This window comes from Anabrus simplex, chromosome 1, assembly GCF_040414725.1.
Source record: "Anabrus simplex isolate iqAnaSimp1 chromosome 1, ASM4041472v1, whole genome shotgun sequence".
NCBI classification, from domain to species: domain Eukaryota; kingdom Metazoa; phylum Arthropoda; class Insecta; order Orthoptera; family Tettigoniidae; genus Anabrus; species Anabrus simplex.
In genome coordinates, this window is record NC_090265.1 from 883,852,360 (window position 1) to 883,874,036 (window position 21,677).

Sequence of the window (21,677 nt, forward strand, 5' to 3'; positions counted from 1 at the left end):
GAGAGAGAGAGAGAGAGAGAGAGAGAGAGAGAGAGAGACACACACTCACTCTGAATTCAAGACAAAACATTTTCACCAGCTTTATATAAAAGATTAAACAGCAGCTGTTTGGACATGTGTAACCTACAATTTGGTCAACATAGGCGACATTGAGTGCACAATGAAGAAAGTGTGAAAGGCTAACATAAGTTTCATGAGTTGCTTGAAAAGAAAAATTACCAAATAGCTCTTGGTGCTAGAAACAGACAGTGCACCTAGTGCAAATACTATAATGTAATGTACATCTGGTAAATGTTTCAAAAATCATGAATCAAACAATTCAACAATACTAGTATGAATAATCTGAATATCAATAAATATTTTTACTCTGTCAACCTTTGCATATAAGACATCATTAACATTCTGATTCACTAATAAAAACTTATGTCTTAAGATATTTACCAATTAAAATACTATATTTAGTTACAAGATTGAAAGGAAATGAAAGCATGGAATAAATTGGTATTTTATTCTCCACCAACAGCATGTCTTCGTTGCAAAACCATCTGATCATAAGCAAAGAGTAAATTAATAAGAAATCCAGCAGTATATTCTTCCTTATGGGTACTATTACATTTTTCTGCTTCTGCAATAACTTCTCTAAGAATTGCATGCAACTTGCTGGATTCATAATATTTCAATCTTCTTTCCAAAGCTCTTATTTGGCCTTGTTTATTTTTTACTGTGTACGTCAAATTACTAACATTTGTCTGCAAACTATCCACTGCCTTTTCTAATTCTTGAACCTTTTTATTTAGTTTTATCATACTAACAGCATTCCAACTTGCATCAACACAATAATTAGTTTTCACATTAGATGGGTTGGAATCATCAAGATCAGCACCACCAACAACACAACCATCATCATCATCATCATCATCAACAATATGAGGTACACCAGCAACTATAGGCTGTAATCTTTTTGTAGTATATGAGCAGTCCCTTTCACTCTCTTGACTAGAATTTTCAGGGATATTAACTCCTGAATATTCAAGAAGAGTTTTTTCTTGTTCAGTGGGAAGAGGAAGCTGTATTTTTCCCTTCTTTGTTGTAGTGCGGACATTACAATCAGATTTTCTCTTTGTACTTTGTTTTCTGCATGGTGGTCTTCGAACAGGCGTTTCATCTTCATAAGCACACTGCTCGCTAGTATCCAAAGTAATGCAATTATTTTCAGAAACACCTTCACCAGCAATAACTTTACTCGCCTTTGGAGAAATGGTATTGAATTTGTTATAGTCTAATGGTGAAGAAGATCTTTCCTTGTCTATTTCAATTACTTCATGATTTTCAGCTGATGACAGCTTGGTGTTTTTGCCAGTTGACAATATCTTGGGAGAAAGTTTACCTACCTTAGAGGATGTGTTGGTTGGTTTGAGAGGAGCAAAATATTTTATAGTTTCACTAGTATCTGAAGCTGTTTCACTAATATTCATACTTAAGATGGCATCATTAGCCATCTTCAATGCTGCAGATAGGTTATTCATGTCTTCAGTCGAAAGTCTGGACCTACGCCTATTTCTTCCTGGGGACACTTGTTTAATTTCTTTATTTACTCTCATAAGACCAACAGTCTGAAATAAATCATAACCAGACGAGTTCTCTTCATTTTTCTTTCCCGTAAGATACTTACTTACTTCATACTGGTCAAGTTTCTTCAAAGTAACAACAGGTTGCCACTCAGCTCTTAACTTAGAACTACCACTCTCAGCACTGGAAGTATTACGAGATTTCTTCTTAATGATTCTTGAAGATTTTGAATTCTTTGGTTTTTCCGACAGCATTTTTTTAATGGTGTATTTTGAAGCTGATTTAGCTTGTTGGGGTGGTTTTTTAAATACTGGTCTTTTATTTAATGACATCTGTAATACAGCCTTAGTTCCCAGAGCCCTTTTAACTAGCATTCGACCTACAGGGACTGACATAGGAAACTCATACTTTCTGGAAGGTATAATTACTCTCTTGTTGTTTAAAATAAGGTTTTTGGTTTTATCCTGTTCAGACCTATCACCTGATCCTAAACCTTGGTTTGGAAGAGAGAAAGAAGTTACAGGTGACAATTCTATCGCATCTGCAGACTTACTCCTCTTGCCTAGTTTCTGCTTAGAAGATACAGCCGCTCCTTTCCCTTTCTTCAGCTTGTCAACTACACGAGCTCGTCCCGCAGGCTTTGGAGGAGGCATGATGAAACTGGATGGTGAACCTAAAAACAAATTTTCAGGAATATATGAAGAGTATTTGCACATATTCACAGTAAAGATAGGGAACTTAAAAGGGTCCACCTTTTCAATACAAAAATGTTATAGTTTATTTACAACATATATTTACATTTGGAACTAGTTTTGACGCTGTTTGGCGTCATCTTCAGCCAAAATGTGGGAAATAGGCTAGCATGTAGACATTTATATTACACAAGGCGTTACATTAAACAATACACATCATACGAGGAGATAAAAACAGGGACGAATATAGAAACAAATGAATCGTTGAGAAAGCAAAAGTTATAAATATTAAAAATAACCTTAACCACACATCTTGCAGTGCGAAAATATTCGCCTTGAATGATTCCTGAATACAAAACGCACGCGCACACATTTCTGAAGAGCCAGCAGGCAGGAAAAGGTAAAGTGAAACCTTAAGAGTTCTTCTGAGAAGAGTTCATCATTTTTTCTATGTTCCGACTAACTAATGAAGTCTTCCTTGAGTTCCTGATAAACATACACAACAGGAAATTCTCCTTCACTCTCAACAATAGCTATAAAGACCAACGGTAAATTGCATTTTAAATATTGTGCAGAGACGTGAAAGCATGATCTTGAACATGATAGAACTTCTTCATTTAACCCAATTTTTTACACAAGGTGTTACATTAAACAATACACATCTTACGAGGAGATAAAAACAGGGACAAATATAGAAACAAATGAATCGTTGAGAAAGCCAAAGTTATACATATTAAAAATAACCTTAACCACACATCTTGCAGTGCGAAAATATTTGCCTTGAATGATTCCTGAATACAAAACGCACGCGCACACACTTCTGAAGAGCCAGCAGGCAGGAAAAAGTACGGTGAAACCTTAAGAGTTCTTCTGAGAAGAGTTCATCATTTTTTCTATGTTCCGACTAACTAATGAAGTCTCCCTTGAGTTCCTGATAAACATACACAACAGGATATTCTCCTTCACTCTCAACAATAGCTATAAAGACCAACGGTAAATTGTATTTTAAATACTGTGCAGGGACGTGAAAGCATGATCTTGAACATGATATAACTTCTTCATTTAACCACCTTTTGAAAGTCTCTCTCTATATTACATAGCTTCATTAACACTACCATTCTGTAGATGCACAAAATAATCTTGTAATCTTCACAGGTCCGGTATTCAGCTCGACAAGAGTATAAAATTGGTATCAAGGAATACGTTTTCTGATAGTTTGGAGGTTGACTGTGCCAGTATTTGTGGTGTATTGTTGCAGCGTTACGTGTAGGGTGGGGGCAGGTTTCTATGATGTTTATTGCGGGACATAAGGCGGTAAAGCTATGGCGCGAGATGAAGAGGAACAGAGCGTGTTGGATAGTTTAGGTCTGGGGAGCGGCCATTGTTGGATTAGGAGGGGCGAGGGAAGGAGCGGTAGGGGAGGAGGAGTGGAAGGAGGGGAAATATGGAGGGTGATGTGGTGAAAGTGTGTGGCGTGACAAAGTATTATGCATAACGTGAAAGACAGATCTGTTTTTCGGGATATTCATATTTTTGAAAAATTCAATGAGAAAGTCGAATAGGATCTTTGGTTTCTCTGAGATATCATTTAAGTTTAGGTTGGGATTGAAATATTGGTCTAAATGAATATAGAGGTTTTAAGTGACATCTAGGAAAGAACCTTTGTTTAGAATATTTAATACCTCAAGATCTTGATTTATTTCAGTAAAGTTGTGCTTAAATTCTTTTATATGTAGGCCGACCGCGGAAAAACGGTTGTGTTTTATGGCATTGACATGTTCTGCATATCTGATTTTAAAGCTGCGTCCTGTTTGCCCTAGGTAAGAACTTTTGCAGTCTTGGCAAGAAAACCTATATACACCTGATTTAGAAAAAGGACTACTTTTATTTATTGATGAAGAGTTGTGTAGGATCTCTGTGCTTCTATTGTTAGTACGAAAGGCTATTTTAACGTTGTGTTTTTTAAGAACGTTAGTGACGTTGTAAATTTCTTTATTGAAGGTAAATGTGGAAAACGTGGCAGTGTTAGTATTGTCTTTTATTAGGGTGGTTTTTGGGCGGTGTCTGAATTTATTGATTATTCTTTCAATAAAGGATTCATTATATCCATTAAATTTTGCTATAGAGCGAATGGTGTTCAATTCTTTATTTAAGTTTTTTCTTGACATCGGAATTTTGAATGCTCGGCCTACTAAGCTATTACATGTAGCCGCTTTGTGTCTTTGGGGGTGTAGTGAGTCATTTCTTATAGTAGTGGCCGTTTGAGTGGGCTTTCTATAGATACTATATGTAAACGAAGAGGGGTGCCTATTGATTGTTAGGTCTAGGAAGTTGATGGAGTTGTTTATCTCTGATTCTAAGGTAAATTTAATGTCATGATCAATGTTATTAAGGTTTTTGAGCGTTCATCTAGGATTATAAATGTGTCATCTACGTACCTAGCCCAGAATTGGATATTAGCAAATTTGATGTTATTGTCGATGGCGGTGTGCTCTAGGAAATCAAGGTAGATCTCTGCTAAAATTCCTGAGGCTGGTGAACCCATAGCCAAACCATCTTGTTTGTAAATGATCTTATCGAATGTGAAATAGTTATTGTTAATTAGTAATCTTAATATGGTCATAAAGTCTTGAACTTCTAGTTTACTTAGTTGATTGTTAGCAAGTAAGTTCTTTTCGATGATCGGGAATAATGAGTTGGTTTTTTTCTTGCCAAGACTGCAAAAGTTCTTACCTAGGGCAAACAGGACGCAGCTTTAAAATCAGATATGCAGAACATGTCAATGCCATAAAACACAACCGTTTTTCCGCGCTCGGCCTACATATAAAAGAATTTAAGCACAACTTTACTGAAATAAATCAAGATCTTGAGGTATTAAATATTCTAAACAAAGGTTCTTTCCTAGATGTCACTGAAAACCTCTATATTCATTTAGACCAATATTTCAATCCCAACCTAAACTTAAATGATATCTCAGAGAAACCAAAGATCCTATTCGACTTTCTCATTGAATTTTTCAAAAATATGAATATCCCGAAAAACAGATCTGTCTTTCACATTATGCATAATACTTTGTCACGCCACACACTTTCACCACATCACCCTCCATATTTCCCCTCCTTCCACTCCTCCTCCCCTACCGCTCCTTCGCTCTCCCCTCCTAATCCAACAATGGCCGCTCCCCAGACCTAAACTATCCAACACGCTCTGTTCCTCTTCATCTCGCGCCATAGCTTTACCGCCTTATGTCCCGCAATAAACATCATAGAAACCTGCCCCCACCCTACACGTAACGCTGCAACAATACACCACAAATACTGGCACAGTCAACCTCCAAACTATCAGAAAACATATTCCTTGATACCAATTTTATACTCTTGTCGAGCTGAATACCGGACCTGTGAAGATTACAAGATTATTTTGTGCATCTACAGAATGGTAGTGTTAATGAAGCTATGTAATATAGAGAGAGACTTTCAAAAGGTGGTTAAATGAAGAAGTTATATCATGTTCAAGGTCATGCTTTCACGTCCCTGCACAGTATTTAAAATACAATTTACTGTTGGTCTTTATAGCTATTGTTGAGAGTGAAGGAGAATATCCTGTTGTGTATGTTTATCAGGAACTCAAGGGAGACTTCATTAGTTAGTCGGAACATAGAAAAAATGATGAACTCTTCTCAGAAGAACTCTTAAGGTTTCACCGTACTTTTTCCTGCCTGCTGGCTCTTCAGAAGTGTGTGCGCGTGCGTTTTGTATTCAGGAATCATTCAAGGCAAATATTTTCGCACTGTAAGATGTGTGGTTAAGGTTATTTTTAATATGTATAACTTTGGCTTTCTCAACGATTCATTTGTTTCTATATTTGTCCCTGTTTTTATCTCCTCGTAAGATGTGTATTGTTTAATGTAACACCTTGTGTAAAAAATTGGGTTAAATGAAGAAGTTATATCATGTTCAAGATCATGCTTTCACGTCTCTGCACAATATTTAAAATGCAATTTACCGTTGGTCTTTATAGCTATTGTTGAGAGTGAAGGAGAATTTCCTGTTGTGTATGTTTATCAGGAACTCAAGGGAGACTTCATTAGTTAGTCAGAACATAGAAAAAATGATGAACTCTTCTCAGAAGAACTCTTAAGGTTTCACTTTACTTTTTCCTGCCTGCTGGCTCTTCAGAAATGTGTGCGCGTGCGTTTTGTATTCAGGAATCATTCAAGGCGAATATTTTCGCACTGCAAGATGTGTGGTTAAGGTTATTTTTAATATTTATAACTTTGGCTTTCTCAACGATTCATTTGTTTCTATATTCGTCCCTGTTTTTATCTCCTCGTATGATGTGTATTGTTTAATGTAACGCCTTGTGTAATATAAATGTCTACATGCTAGTCTATTTCCCACATTTTGGCTGAAGATGACGCCAAACAGCGTCGAAACTAGTTCCAAATGTAAATATATGTTGTAAATAAACTATAACATTTTTGTATTGAAAAGGTGGACCCTTTTAAGTTTCCTATCTTCCATTCTCAGTTCAATACGGACAAAAATGAAATTCTTAGATTTAAATATTCACAGTAAGTATACATTCCAAAGTTCTTCATGCATATAATCCATGCATGCCATGTTGTTTCATATTTAACATAACTCACAAACAGAAAATTAACTTGTTTTATGTTGCACCAACACAGACAAGGTCATATGGCTACAATGGGATGAGAAAGGGTTAGGAGATGGAAGGAAGCAACTATGGCCTTAATTAAGGTACAGCTCCAGCATTTGCCTACTATGAAAATGGGAAACCACCGAAAACCATCTACAGGGCTGCTGATAGTGGGGTTCGAACCCACTATCTCCTGAATGCAAGCTCACAGCTGTGTGCCTCTAATCGCATGGCCAACACGCTTAGTAATTAACTAATTATCCCATAGGCAAATGGACAGAATTCCAGACAAGAATGTTAAGATACCACCATTCAAAGATAAAAATTTCATTGTTCCATATTGAAAAGTACTACAGTTAAATTGAAATAATAAATATGGTAGTTCAACCTATTCAATACTAGTAAATAAGAGATGTAGAGATTACATTCTTATTTAATTAAAAGTGGAAATGGTACCGGTTTTGACCCCAGTCTGGGTCATCATCAGCCGATAACTCGAAAAACAATGCATAAGTAAGAAAGAAGTTAAAGGTCAAGTCCACACAATATCAGTTGAAGAGCGATATAAAAATGACAGGGGTATGCACTGTAAAATCCAGACAAAGTGGAAAGTAAGTCACTTGAAAGAAGTAATGTGTAAACTTCCGAGCATCATCACGGCACACACAATGTTTGGCACTGTCTCAAAATTTTCACGAAAAGCAGAGAAATGAGCCTAAATGCATACACTGTCAGGCACAATGTCACAAAACAATCCAAATATGAAGATCTAAAGTCATGAAGAAGCCGAAGATGAGCAGCTCAACCGAAGTAACTTGCAAGCTCCAGAAGATCGGTGCGGTGTTTACAACGTCAAGTGCAGTAGTTTAATACGCTGACGGAGATTGAAGGATAGATTAATGATCAAGTATTTGCTTAGTTCACGAAAATGTAATTCTAATATATATATATACTTGTAATACGATTCAATATAATTGAATACATAATTACGATCTTGAAGATTTTTAGAACAAGCGCAATACCGGTTTTTACCATTTTTTCTATTCACTATTGTTTTTTCACGTCAACTGTTCTTCAAGATCATAATTACGTATTCAATTATATTGAATCGTATTACAAGTATATATATATAGGTACATTTTCGTGAACTAAGCAAATACTTGATCATTAATCTATCCTTCAATCTCCGTCAGCGTATGAAACTACTGCACTTGACGTTGTAAATACCGCGCCGATCTTCTGGAGCTTGCAAGTTACTTTGGTTGAGCTGTTCGTCTTCGGCTTCTTCATGACTTTAGATCTTCATATTTGGATTGTTTTGTGACATTGTGCCTGACTGTGTATGCATTTTGGCTCATTTCTCTGCTTTTCGTGAAAATTTTGAGACAGTGCCAAACATTGCGTGTGCCGTGATGATGTTCGGAAGTTTACACATTACTTCTTTCAAGTGACTTACTTTCCACTTCGTCTGAATTTTACAGTGCAAACCCCTGTCATTTTTATATCGCCTCTTCAACTGATATTGTGTGGACTTGACCTTTAACTTCTTTCTTACTTATGCATTGTTTTTCGAGTTATAATCGACTGATGATGACCCAGACTGGGGTCAAAACCGGTACCATTTCCACTTTTAATTAAATAAGAACGTAATCTCTACATCTCTTATTTACTAGTATTGAATAGGTTGAACTACCATATTTATTATTTCAATTTAACTGTAAGATACCACTGATCACTCTTAAATACCCCTCTATTTCATGACAAAGTTACTGTTGTTGCTTGAGATAATTTACATAGTCTGTTTTCTAATTTTAACCATAAGTATAGTTACTTATTAAATAAACACATTAAGGGCATAATCAAAATACAGTACTCCAGATATATGAAAAGAATATTATGCGCTGTAAATCGCGGAGTGTACGTCAACTCACCTCCCGTTTCTCCACGGGGCTGGGTAGGAAGTGAAATGAATCTTTGTAGCGTGTTTTTATGACTGGATGCCCTTTCTGACACAAACTTCGTCAGGTGAGTTAATGACATGAAATGAATGGCACGATATATGATAACAGAAAGAGGTGGGGTGAAATCTGGTGCCGGCACATACCCTATGGCTCACCATCTTACGAACGAATCACCATCAACAGCGTCATATGCCCCCTTTTCCATATGAACACTGGAGAGGTTTGGAACTGAATCCAGACTTTTGGCTTGCAAGCTAGTAATTAGCAATTGTACACCATACCTCTCCTGCTGTCCAACATTCTGATCGTGAAACATCTTTCGACCAACGGGACTCAAACCAGCTAACCACAGTGTCAAACCAAATAGACTTGACGCCTTTATGATCATGGCCAAGAGGTGTGCTGCACTGTAAACCGCAGAGTATTTTTACACAATTTATTGTTGTAGCTAATTTCCTGTTGTTATGTCCTTAAAATGAACAAAAAATAGTTATTTAGTTAATATCCATGTATGTTCAAAAGCATTACATTCTTCTCATATGTAAAATATGTATTATTACTAAGAATATGTACAATTATGTAAAATGAAACTCAAGTATAACTGTACCGGAACCACAATTTGTAGACATTTATCATTTTCAGTTGTCTTCAAGGAAGTATGGAATGGGATAAGTAATTACATAACAATCTGGGCCTTAGTTATGAGATATGCACTACCAAATGAGCCCCACTGATTGGTCACATCTGCTTGGTTCATTTTATCATATGCAGAAATGTTACCTCAAGTAAATTTTATAGGATTATTTCTTTGTCTAATTTAGATAATAAATAAATTCTTCATGGTAAATTGCATCTAGTAGAGAAAAGATAGCAATAACTCATTGGCACATACCCATGGTTTCCAGCCGTGAGACAAGAGCACGGCACACAATATACTCACGTGAGACTGATTAGATTTGAGCATGCATTTTATATATTTTGCCATGAGATAGCATGACATGTTGTATACTTCTCAAAAGAAGAAGAATTACTCTTTTTCGTGTAGACAACTGTGCTTGATTACCTCAAATAGTTCATGTTCTATTCGACATTTGATTGTGAATCCATGTCGAACCTGTCTCCATCTAACCTAAGGTCTGCCGCACAGAAGGCTTTTATTACCAAACAGTGATATTTCTGAAATTCTGAACAGAAGTGAGAGTGAAAGTGAGTCAGATATATCATATTGTGAAGAAATGCTTTACGGTAATGATGATAAGTGACAGTAGCGGGCTGGAAAAAAGCAAAAGTGAAATGGAAAATTAGGAAGTGGCGAATGCAATGTTGCACGAGCAGGTTCAAATAAAAAAGGAAAACAGCGAAAATGAGGGAAAAGGCAGTACACCACAAAAAAGACATTTTCTAGAACTGGTAGTATAGCTCCAATATTACTCTCTGGCCCATAAAAGCCCCTTACTTAGTCAATATGAATGTAATAAATGTCTTGTGGCTTTGCAAACATTTTCCACACAAAAACCTATTGAAATGCCAAAAAACAACCAAAGATACCATTTTTCTTTCATTTTATACATTGAAGTTTACATGAGCATCTATTAACAGCTGTAACTAACAAACCAATGTTTGCTTGAGAACCTAGTGCAATTAGTTAACAATTTTTGGTGTACAAACCGCTTGAATGCCAATTGGTTAAAGTTATCAGCAAGCCAAGTGTTTACTACACTATATACGAGGGTTGGAACTTAAATAGTGACAACACTGCTGTGGAGACTCTATGCAACGGAATCTAATATTGTCGCTGACAGCACACATTGGTTACATATCTACCTTACCTCAGAGCAAATGGAGTCACCCTTCCCACATCACCAACGTGCGCACAAGCGAGAGAAACACAGTCACGTGTGAGTTAACAGTCTAATGTAACGATGTCACTATGTTTTCCAAACAGGAACAACGGAGTTGGATCAAGATTGAATGTGCCAGAGGTTGTACAGCACGACAGTGTCATCAAGGTCTTCAACAGGCTTGCGGGGAATCTGCACTGCCTTACAGAACAGTGGCACATTGGGTAAAAGCCTTCAACGATGGTCGGCAAACTGTGGTGGACATTCATCGGGCAGGTCATCCTATGAATGAAGAAGAAGTGCATGATCTTGCCGTGTTACTGGACAGTGATCGAAACCAGACGATTCATGAGCATTCGCTTCAGAACTGTTGCAGAGATTCGATAGGCAGTAGACTGCTCCATTCGCACCATCAACAGAACAGGCTCTGCTAAAGGTATTCTACGACTTCCACATCGCTGGCAACGGGTTATACACAACGCTGGTGACTACATTAAAGGAGAGTAAAGGTTGCTAACATGCAACTCTTTTGTATCTGTTGTAAAGAAATAGTTACCACTATTTAAGTTCCAACCTTCGTATTCTGATGTGAGCTAGAACAAGTATGCAACTTCCATCAATTTCATTCTGATCTTTGATTATTGACAATATCAAAGTGAGCAAAATATGTGATTCTAGTAATGTTATTCTTTATACAGCTGGTCTCTGTGATAAAAGGTGTCAAAGTATGATTTGCAGGTTCTGTTGGCATGTGTATTCCAATGGATTTGATAGACGGGGTATTAAGGAGTATGAGGGAAATAATTAGGCTTCTATTTTTTTTTTTTTTTTTTTTTTGCTAGGGGCTTTACGTCGCACCGACACAGATAGGTCTTATGGCGACGATGGGATAGGAAAGGCCTAGGAGTTGGAAGGTAGCGGCCGTGGCCTTAATTAAGGTACAGCCCCAGCATTTGCCTGGTGTGAAAATGGGAAACCACGGAAAACCATTTTCAGGGCTGTCGATAGTGGGATTCGAACCTACTATCTCCCGGATGCAAGCTCACAGCCGCGCGCCTCTACACGCACGGCCAACTCGCCCGGTAATTAGGCTTCTAACGGAAGCGAGGAATGAAGGGAGGTTTCATTCAAACAAAGTACAAGGTACGGTAGACAGACAAGAGGGAGTGAAGGAAGATGTACAAGACAGGTGGGCTGATGTTTAAGGGGAAGGAAACTGAAGACCAAGGGGTCTACTAAGGGGCAGAGTACAAGAGAGATTTGATGAGGAATCAGTATGAGTCACTGCTGATAGAACAGCATGGGAAGATAGGGAACAGGGAAGTGTTACAGAGAAAGGGAGAGGTAAGAAGGAAGGGCAGTCAAAAGACTGTACAAAAGCTATAGCAAGTTACACTTACGGTTCAGGAACTATGGTCAAGTAAGAAATCTTACATATTGGGAAACTAAACACATTGGATCAGGAGTAAACTTCATTCTTACACATATTCTGGGCAGTTGTCCTCTTTATGCTCAGGTGATCTACACAGTTTGTAAATTGCTGCAGTTAAAAACTGTTTGGGTCCACATTTAACCAAAGTTAGCAGTTTGCTGACTGACATTCCAAAAATCAATGTTTACAACAAACTTTGCAGATATACAAGAGGTCGAGTCCTACTACTATTTAAAAAGATCAAGGGATCTGGCATTTAATGAGGCATCGGCAATATCATTGGGGATTAGGAAAGTAAGAAAGTCATATTGCTAGTTTGAGAGAAAGGATAGGGTTGAATATTTGAGGAATTAATGGCGTTTAAGAGGGGGAAAAAAAAAAAAAAGAAGAGGAGGTAAAATATGTTATGAAGTTCCTAATAAGTATCAAACACGCAAGGGCAGTGTGTGCGGTAGTATTATTCATCATGATACCCATAGCCCATAGTACAGCTCCTGTCAGACACATAAATAAATTAGAAATTAATTGGCTGCAGAAATTAGGAAAAAGGGTGAAAAAGGATTTACACAATTTAAAGGAACAGGTGAGGATGAAGTCGCTACTGTATGCTTAGAACACACTGAGTGATGTGTCTACCTCCGTAGAATAATGGTTAGCATTATTAGCTGCTATCCTCAGAGGACCCATTCATGTCAGTAGCCTCCCATGATCTACGCTATCAAATGACTTATATAGGTTAATAGTGATGCAGTCAATTTGACCTGAATCTAAAATATCTGCTATAACTTGGAATTTTATAGGTTGAGCTTCAGTGTAATAACTTTTCCCAAAATAAAACTGCCTTCTATCAAATCACTCACTAATTTTGCAAACATGTCTAATATAAACATAGCCTAATATAGCTTTTGCCATGTCAAGAAACCAAGGGGAAATTCTTTATGTTGTTTCCTTGACACGGCACCCCAAACGCTATATCATCATGTCTATTATTATGGGGCATGAAAACATCAATCTAAATTACTAACATAATAAAAAAGAATGATTTCCCAAAGCTAATGTCCAACACATGTCAAGATGACTGGTCAGTAATTATTGGCTTTACGTTTATCAACCACTTCTATATACATGGGGTACTATAGCAACTCTCCATTCATTTGGTTTAGCTTCTTCATGCAAACATTAATCAAATATGGTACTATATCCCAACCCAATGCCTGTACTATACCACCAGAAGTCTTAATCTATTCCAGCTGTTTTTCTAGCTTTCAAATTTTGTATCTTTTAGTAAATGGCATACCTGCCAACTTTCAAAAAGAGAAATCTGGAAGATCCTCAAGTGGAAAATTTTAAATGCGTACCAAATCTATCGTTCGCAAAGGGTCTACGGAATCTTTCCCTAAATGCAGGTTATCGCCGTAATATCCACGTATACCTTTAATTTTCAATAATATAACTGGACATAAAGGTTTTCAATTATTACGAAACGTGTGAAGAAATGTGAAACGAAACGGCGTAAAAGTCACGCATTTTATTTTCATCTGATAGGCCTACATAATGGTTGCAATATTTTGATACCGGTATGTTTAGTATGAGCTAAATGGTTAGCAGGTGTTGGCTTTTTGTTCAAGGGGTCTCGAATGGGTCGAGGATTTTAACATTCCTTAGTTAAATCCAACCGTTTGGGGGCTGTCTGTTTGCAGAATTCAACATTAGAATTCATCATGCGTAGGGCCGCATTTTCATATGCACGTAGATTGCCTACCACACGACAACTCGAAAGACCTGCACACGGCTCCGGAGGCCACGCGCCATTATTGTTTTAATAATAATAATAATAATAATAATAATAATAATAATAATAATAATAATAATAATAATAATAATACCCGTGTGAGGATTTACCGGTTACCTACATCGGGCGCGTCCCATTGGAATTGGGGAAGCTCGCTCGCTCTGCCGCCAGCAGAGTCAGAGGGTAGTAGGGAAATAAAATACCACCGTGAAAAAAAAACCTGGTCCCTTGCCAGGGCGAAGACTGGTAAATGACCAGAAGCCAGAAAACATCTTGAGGCAACCTCTAGGGCTAACAACCCTAGTTGTAAAAGGATGGGTACCCGTCCAAAGCAAAGTCAAGTCAAATAGCATGATGGCACAACATTTCAAGAAACATACCCCAGGGGGCAAATCTTCGGAAAAATCCCTCGTTGTGAACGCCACGGCGCACGAGTCTCGTTCGGATTCTGGGGGAGACTCGACATCATGCAAGAGACGAGTCGGAGGGTCTCGGTGTACCCCGAAGTGTCAAAAAAACAGGCCAAAATCTAAAACCTTCCTAGCAACTTTCAACATAAATTCACTTACACAAACTGGCAAGCTGAAAACCCTCAACAAAGCTCTTCACGAAAGTCAGATATCCATAATGGCCCTACACGAAACAAGGTACCCAGATGAAGAGATTTTTGAATCCGAAGGCTACCGATTTTTCAAGAGCAAAGCACAAAGAGGAATCCTCAATGGAGCTGTGATGCTTGGAACCGCGTTTGCTGTTAGAACCAAGATCCTTAAATCGGTTGCAAATTTCGAACCTGTGAATGACAGATTGTCTATACTCACAATTAAATGCGCGAACAAAACCTACGCCCTAGTTAACGCACATGCTCCTACAAACGATAAGAACAAGTCTGATCCAGATGAAGTTGATAATTTCTGGGACCTACTAGATGAAATATTAAACAAAATCCCCAAACACCATGTCAAGCTTCTTTTGGGTGACTTCAATCCCCAACTAGGTCGTGAACAGAAGTAAAAGAAAGTTATAGGAAATTACCCTCCTCACAAAAGAACCAATCCCAATGGCAAAAGACTGGTGTCCATTTGCGAAAATCACAACCTGCAGGTCATGTCGACCCACTTTCGCCATCTACCCAGAAAGCAAATGACTTGGTGTTCTCCCGTCCAAGCTCTCGGAGAGTTCCAAATTGATCACGTTGCAATCTCCAGGAGAAACAGCCCTGAGATTATGAATGTCAAGGTAAAGAAAGGCATCAATGTGGCCTCAGATCATTATATGTCTCTTATCAAATTCAAATCAATTCCCGCAAACACAAGGAAGACAACCAAACAGATCATACGCTTCGACAATGATAAACTCCGGCAAAGGGTCGAGGAGTTCCAGGAGAAGGCTAGACCAAATGACTGTGACTTTAACAACGCCAAAAGTCTCCTTGTTGAGGCCGCCAAAGACATTGCAGAAATCAAGAGAAGCAAAAAGCATGCCTGGTGGAATAGTACCTGCGAATCAGTCCTCCAAGAAAGACTCAATGCGTGGAAACAGTACTACTCTACGAAATCAGAAAATGATTGGGAAACCTACAAAACCCAACGTGCCCAAGCAGCTAGGGTGTTCAGAACTGAGAAACGTAAATATGAAAAATCTCTCATTGAAAAGATAGAACAAAACTTTAGGAAGAATGAAAGCAGAGAGTACTACAGAGCCTTCAAACACAAACTCACTGGCTATAAACCACCATCTCTATGCTTTGAGCGAAAGGACGGCACACTGGCGATGTCAAATGAAGAAAATTGCAGCATTCTGGCAGATTACTTCAAGAATTTACTTAATTGCTCTAAACCGCAAAGCCCCATCGAGACCAAGGAACCCTTACTCAGGTATCCAGATTCCAGACCACTCGACAGAGATGAAATCAAGCGCCACATTGCCCATCTCAAAAATAACAAAGCGCCGGGGGAAGACTCAGTAGTAGCAGAACTATGGAAATATGCCCCAGAGGAATCACTTGATATCTTGCAAAAGCAAATAGAAGAAATTTGGAACAAGGAGACCCTACCCGAAGATTGGAAAATAGCTTTGATCCACCCATTACACAAAAAAGGCACCATGAAGAACATCAACAACTACAGAGGAATATCTTTGCTACCCGTAACTTACAAAATTCTATCACTTGCCATCCTGGAGCGATTGGAAGCACAAGTCGAACATCAAATAGGTGAATACCAAGGAGGGTTCAGGAAAGGTCGCTCAACAGCTGAAGAGATCCAAAATCTCAAAACGATCATCAGATATTGTACACTAAGGTCCAAGCAGTATGTGTCTGTCTTTGTGGACTTTAAGAAAGCGTATGACTCCATTGACCGGGAAGTCCTGCTAAACGTCTTAAATTAATTTGAAATTGATTTGAAACTGCTGGCATTAATTAGAGCCACCCTGACCGATACAAAATCCAAGGTGAAGTTCCACGGATGTCTCTTGCATTCCTTTGACATCAAAACAGGAGTCCGACAAGGTGATGGGCTATCCCCGATACTCTTCAACTGTGTTCTTGAAAAGATCATCAGAACCTGGCGGGTGAGATTACAGGAAACCAACTATAGTCCATTGAGAATAGGAAAAAAATCCAAGGGGATCGCAACAGACTGCTTAGCATTTGCCGATGATATTGCTGTTCTCTCAAACAACATAGAAATCGCTAGAGCTCAAGTTGAAATTTTAGAGGAAATTGCCGAACAAACTGGTTTGCAGATATCGTTTGAGAAAACAGAAGTAATGACTAACATCAGAGAGGCTCCACCAAAACTCCATACAAAATACGGGGACATCACCCGAGTAGACAAATTCAAATACCTGGGTGAGATTATCATGAAAAATGGACTGGACAAAGAAGCACTTCAGGAGTGAGTTCGCAAACTGGAAATAGCCTACCAAACATCCCGCACAATCTACAACAAAAAATGGCTTCCCAAAACACCAAGATACGTCACTATGAAACAGTTCTGAAGCCAGTAGTTCTATATGCAGTCAAAACCCTGTCTAATCTGTCTCTAAATGCCAACAAAGGACTCCTTGAAGAACTGGAGAAAAGAGAACGCAAAATTGTGAGAGGAATCTTGGGATCAAAGTACAGAAATGGAATCCATCAAAAGAGATCCAACAATGAAGTCTACAGCAAAATAGAGAAAATTACCGACACAATCAGAAAAAGACGGGCACAATTTTATGGTCATCTGAAAAGAATGGACAGAAGAAAGTTAACTAAAGAAATCTTTCACTTTTTTAATTCAAACCCCAAAACCACAATTCCTTGGTTTAGAAATACCAAAGAAGACCTGCAAATGCTACATATCTCAGCTGAAGACGCCCTTAACAGAGATCTCTTCCGCAAGAAAATATTGACGAACGGGCTAAACTGAGACGAGCAACCGAAGAGAAGACACGGTGCCCCTTGGACAGAGGAGCGTAAGCAGGCCCACTCACAAAGAATGAGGGAAATTTGCGCTCTAAACAAGGCCAAGTTCAGTGTCAAATGCAACAAGACTTAACGTGGTCCTTGATGGCCCCAGCAAATTATATATATATAATAATAATAATAATAATAATAATAATAATAATAATAATAATAATATTTACATAACGAAAAATGTCCCAATACAGTACCCGTATTTTATTATTTTGCTTTCCCCGTATTTTATATGTTGCTCGCATTTATAGTTTTCCCGCATCCGTCGTAATTTTCCCCATGCCCCCTGAAAAACGATGCATCGAGGTTTTACTGTATATGTTATGATCACCCCTAAAATTAAATACTTACACAAAGTTACATCTTGACAAGTGCTCATCTGTTTTCACTTAACACTGGGAACACTTTCCATGATCGTATAAAACAAGGAAATTAAGCAGAATATACCTCCCGAAAAGACTGATAATATAGTTTCTTAGTTGAACTCATTACGAACACCACTAAAAATACTAAATCGCTTAGAAATTAGCCACATGATTCTACGAGTTTCAGAACAACCGGCAATGTTACACACGTAAACAAAGCCTTTCAGCTGGTACTAAGCACAACGCAGTTATTAAAGTTGTTTTTATATAAATTCATAGCCTGCTACTTTTCACGGACTTCTTTTCTTCATAATCGCAGCCTGCTACTTGTTAGGAAACATCTCATTGTATGAAGTAGCAGGTGAGGTAGAACAGGTGACAAAAGCACAGTGGTTATCGATACATTTACCGGTCGAATTTCAAACACTGCATCTCGTATTACCAGCTACTATCGAAAGTCAAATCCGATTTGACGCAGAAAGCGAAACCAAGCGCGGATATTCAAAATCCATACATTTTACGGAAAAACCGGAATACTTGGCAGGTATGAAATGGACAAAGCAGATATGGTGCCTCGGAAAAGGTTAGGGCGTCCCCTGCTAAAAGCGATGCGCAGCTCTTCAGGTGCTGGGGGAACTGTGAAAAATGGGCAACCAGCACCAAACTACATCAAAATTGCAACAGTAAATGTACTGACACTGACAGGAAAGACAGTGGTTGACTTCATGATAGAAAAAGATATAGCCATACTTGGACTGTGCGAGACCAAGAAGAGGGGTACAGGGGAGATCCCTCTGAGAGAAGGATACAGGCTGTATTACAGCGGAGGACCTGAAGCAAAAAATGGAGTGGCCATCATACTTAGAAGAGAAATCCAAGAATATGTGGAATATACAAAGTACGTCAGCGATAGGATGATGATGATGATGATGAGACTCCAGTTTGAAAATGGCGTGAAAGATCTATTTCAGTTGTATGCCCCACAAACTGGTTGCATAGATGAACATCTAGAGGACTTCTTAGAGGAAGTGGAGACACAGATAGAAGATAAGGAAGTACTATTGATGGGAGATCTAAATGCACAAGTTGGAATGGAAAGACAAGGAAAGGAAGATGTTATAGGGCCCTTTGGATATGGAAATGTAAATCCAGAAGGCGAGTTGTTGTTGGATTTTTGCATGAGGAATCAAATGATTGTTGGAAACACCTGGTTTAGGAAGAAGAACAGTCAGAAGATTACAAGGTATGGTTGGGGAGACAGACGAACAAAGACCATGATAGATTATATAATTATAGAGCAAGAACACCGGAAGAATCTTGTAGATGTAACAGCCATGCCTGAAGAAGCCTTTGGTGGAGATCATAGAGTTGTGATAGGAAAATTGAAAGTTGGAAAGATTGGAAAACCCCAATTAAGAAGAGAGAAAAGTATTAAAGTATGGAAGTTGAAGGAGAAAAGCATACAAGAAGAATTTCAAAGGGAATTGTTTCCTCTGCAGCAGCCAGAATTCCAGTAGTAATGGAAGAAACAATGTTGTCAACAGACTCCAGCATATCATCGGCCATCACTGCATGTATGGAAAATTCTAGCCAATTTGCCCACCGAAGTAACCAGCGCTTGGGTATTTCGGACTGTCTTTGATTCTAGAGAGTTAGAATTATCGATAAGTGGTCACTATCACAGAGGTCATCATGTATTTACCACCGTAACAGGAAAACTAGCGCATGGCTGCACAAGGTGACATCCAGGTTTGAGAATGTACCATAAGCGTTGCTGAAATGTGTCGGGGTTCCCCTGTGTTAAACACGCAAAGATTGAACAGGATGATCAATCGGTCGAGAATCCTTCCCCATGCACAGGAAAACGGTGAACCCCAATGTGTATTACGGGCGTTCAAGTCTCCCAGCAAGAGAAAAGAAGGGGGAAACAGTGATTAGATCTTGGAGTTCATGCATTTCAAGATCAGAGTCCAGTGGAATGCACACGTTGCCTACCGTTGTACGAACGGCAACTGCATCCAGCTAAGTATGGAGCGGCTCTTCATTACAAAATTAGGACAATTCCTTGCCCTTCTTTCGGTAAACTACCTGCCAGTTTCTGCGGTCTTTGTCTCTTTCTCTTTTGTAATCTTCACCATCCATGACGAGTGCTTCAGTCTCCATTGTTTCCTCAGTAGAGGGTGACCTGGAAACTGAACACTCCATAGATGGTGAGCTCTCAGATCTGGAGCGACAGGCCTTCTTTCTGGGAGATATGGGCTGAGTGTTTCAAGCATGTAAGCACATGTTAGTTAATCACAGCTTCCATCATCCACCTTCCCTGATATAAGACAATTATAAAAGTCAAAGTTTTTGTTACCAACATCCATATTAATGACAGTGCATTACATGTATTGTGACCCCAATGTGAAATTCCATAACTTCTCCTCCTCCTCAATTTTGGCCATCTAAGAATCATGGAATGTAACCCTGTGCATTCATCTTGACCCTTCTTTCCTTGACTTCTAACAATCCTTCATCCTTTCACTTTGCTGTTTCCTCCTCTCTTGTGTCCAAATGTTATTACCTTTCCTCTTCTCCTTCAAACCCTTGAGATTTTGTATCAATTTTCTGGAAGTTGTTCTGTCTTGTATTACATAGTCTATTATTCCATAACTATTGAAACTGAGAAGTCTAGAACTTCAAATGCAGTAAAACTTGATGAAAGTGTAATGGACTAGCATAACTTGGAAACAAATTCTCTAAACCCATGGGTGAATAGTGGAAACATCAAGCGTGATTAATAAGTGTTATTATTATTATTATTATTATTATTACTTGTATGGTGTGGCTATGAAGTTGTTTACATCTATTAGTATTTACATATTTACATCTATTAACATTTAGTATTTACATAGTTATGTACAGACTTTATCTGGTATAAATCGTGGTCGTATCATTTATTATTTGTGTGTTCTGTCTTGAGTAACAAAACATGTGAGGTTATGTCATGATACATCCGCTGTATGTATATTAATAAGACTTTAGTTAATGTAAGGACATGTTAATTAATAGTATATCATTTATTACTACCTGTAAATAAGATTTATAAATCCGATGTAATGTTGTGCAACACAGGGTGTGATTCCCGAACAACGCACCTTTGTCGTTCGAGTTTTATAGAATATTCTATCCAATTTGTACATAGGTAATTGGAGACTAGAGAAGATAAGAGAAAACGTGGTGTGTCATACTTTTCTAGAAGCCTGGCCAGGCAAGGTATATAAAGAGACTGTCTTGGGAGTTGAGTAACTCATGTTGTGAGTTAGTTGTGTTGGTTGACATGCTAATGTGGCATTCTTCTTCTTCTTCTTCTTCTTCTTCTTCTTCTTCTTCTTCTTCTTCTTCTTCTTCTTCGAGTCCATTCAAGATGGCAGTTCATTAGTGTGTGTGTGTGTGTGATGTGTATATCATTTGTAAATAAAACAGTGTATACAATTGACAGCATCACCCGTGTGCATCTTTGTAAATACAATAACCAGCGACCGAGTGTACAGGACGTAAGAATAATTTTTGGCAGTGAATAAGGGTGTAAGTGGAAATCGGTACAAAATGAAAGTGATACTAAAAATATGTCTGTAAAACAATTTCAAGACGAACTCGCAAAACGAAATCTTCCAATGAACGATAGTAAGAGAACATTGAAGACACGGCTAGAAGAAGACCTCATTAAAAACGGTGAAGATCCCGAAAAGTTTTTTATTGAGGTGGACAAACAACCGCACTTGTCATCGGAAGATGGGGTAAATATGACCACAATGTGTTCCAACTTAATGAGCATAATACAGACACTCAATAGTAAGATCTTTGAAGGTAATTCCACCTTAACAGAACGGATTTCACAAGTTAATTCCGCCTTAACAG

The 21,677-nt window shown here is 38.3% G+C and overlaps 1 protein-coding gene across 4 annotated transcripts in view; it reads right to left on the reverse strand.

The window, feature by feature from the left end:
• The window catches only part of LOC136857684 (triadin), a 222,052-nt gene that overhangs the window by 137,415 nt on the left and 62,960 nt on the right, over positions 1 to 21,677 (reverse strand). For all 4 annotated transcript variants that reach the window (XM_067136535.2, XM_067136533.2, XM_067136534.2 and 1 more), the window contains one exon: positions 2,123 to 2,242. In XM_067136535.2, coding sequence (XP_066992636.2) covers positions 2,123 to 2,242 — 120 coding nt within the window. The remainder of the gene's footprint in view (positions 1 to 2,122; positions 2,243 to 21,677) is intronic.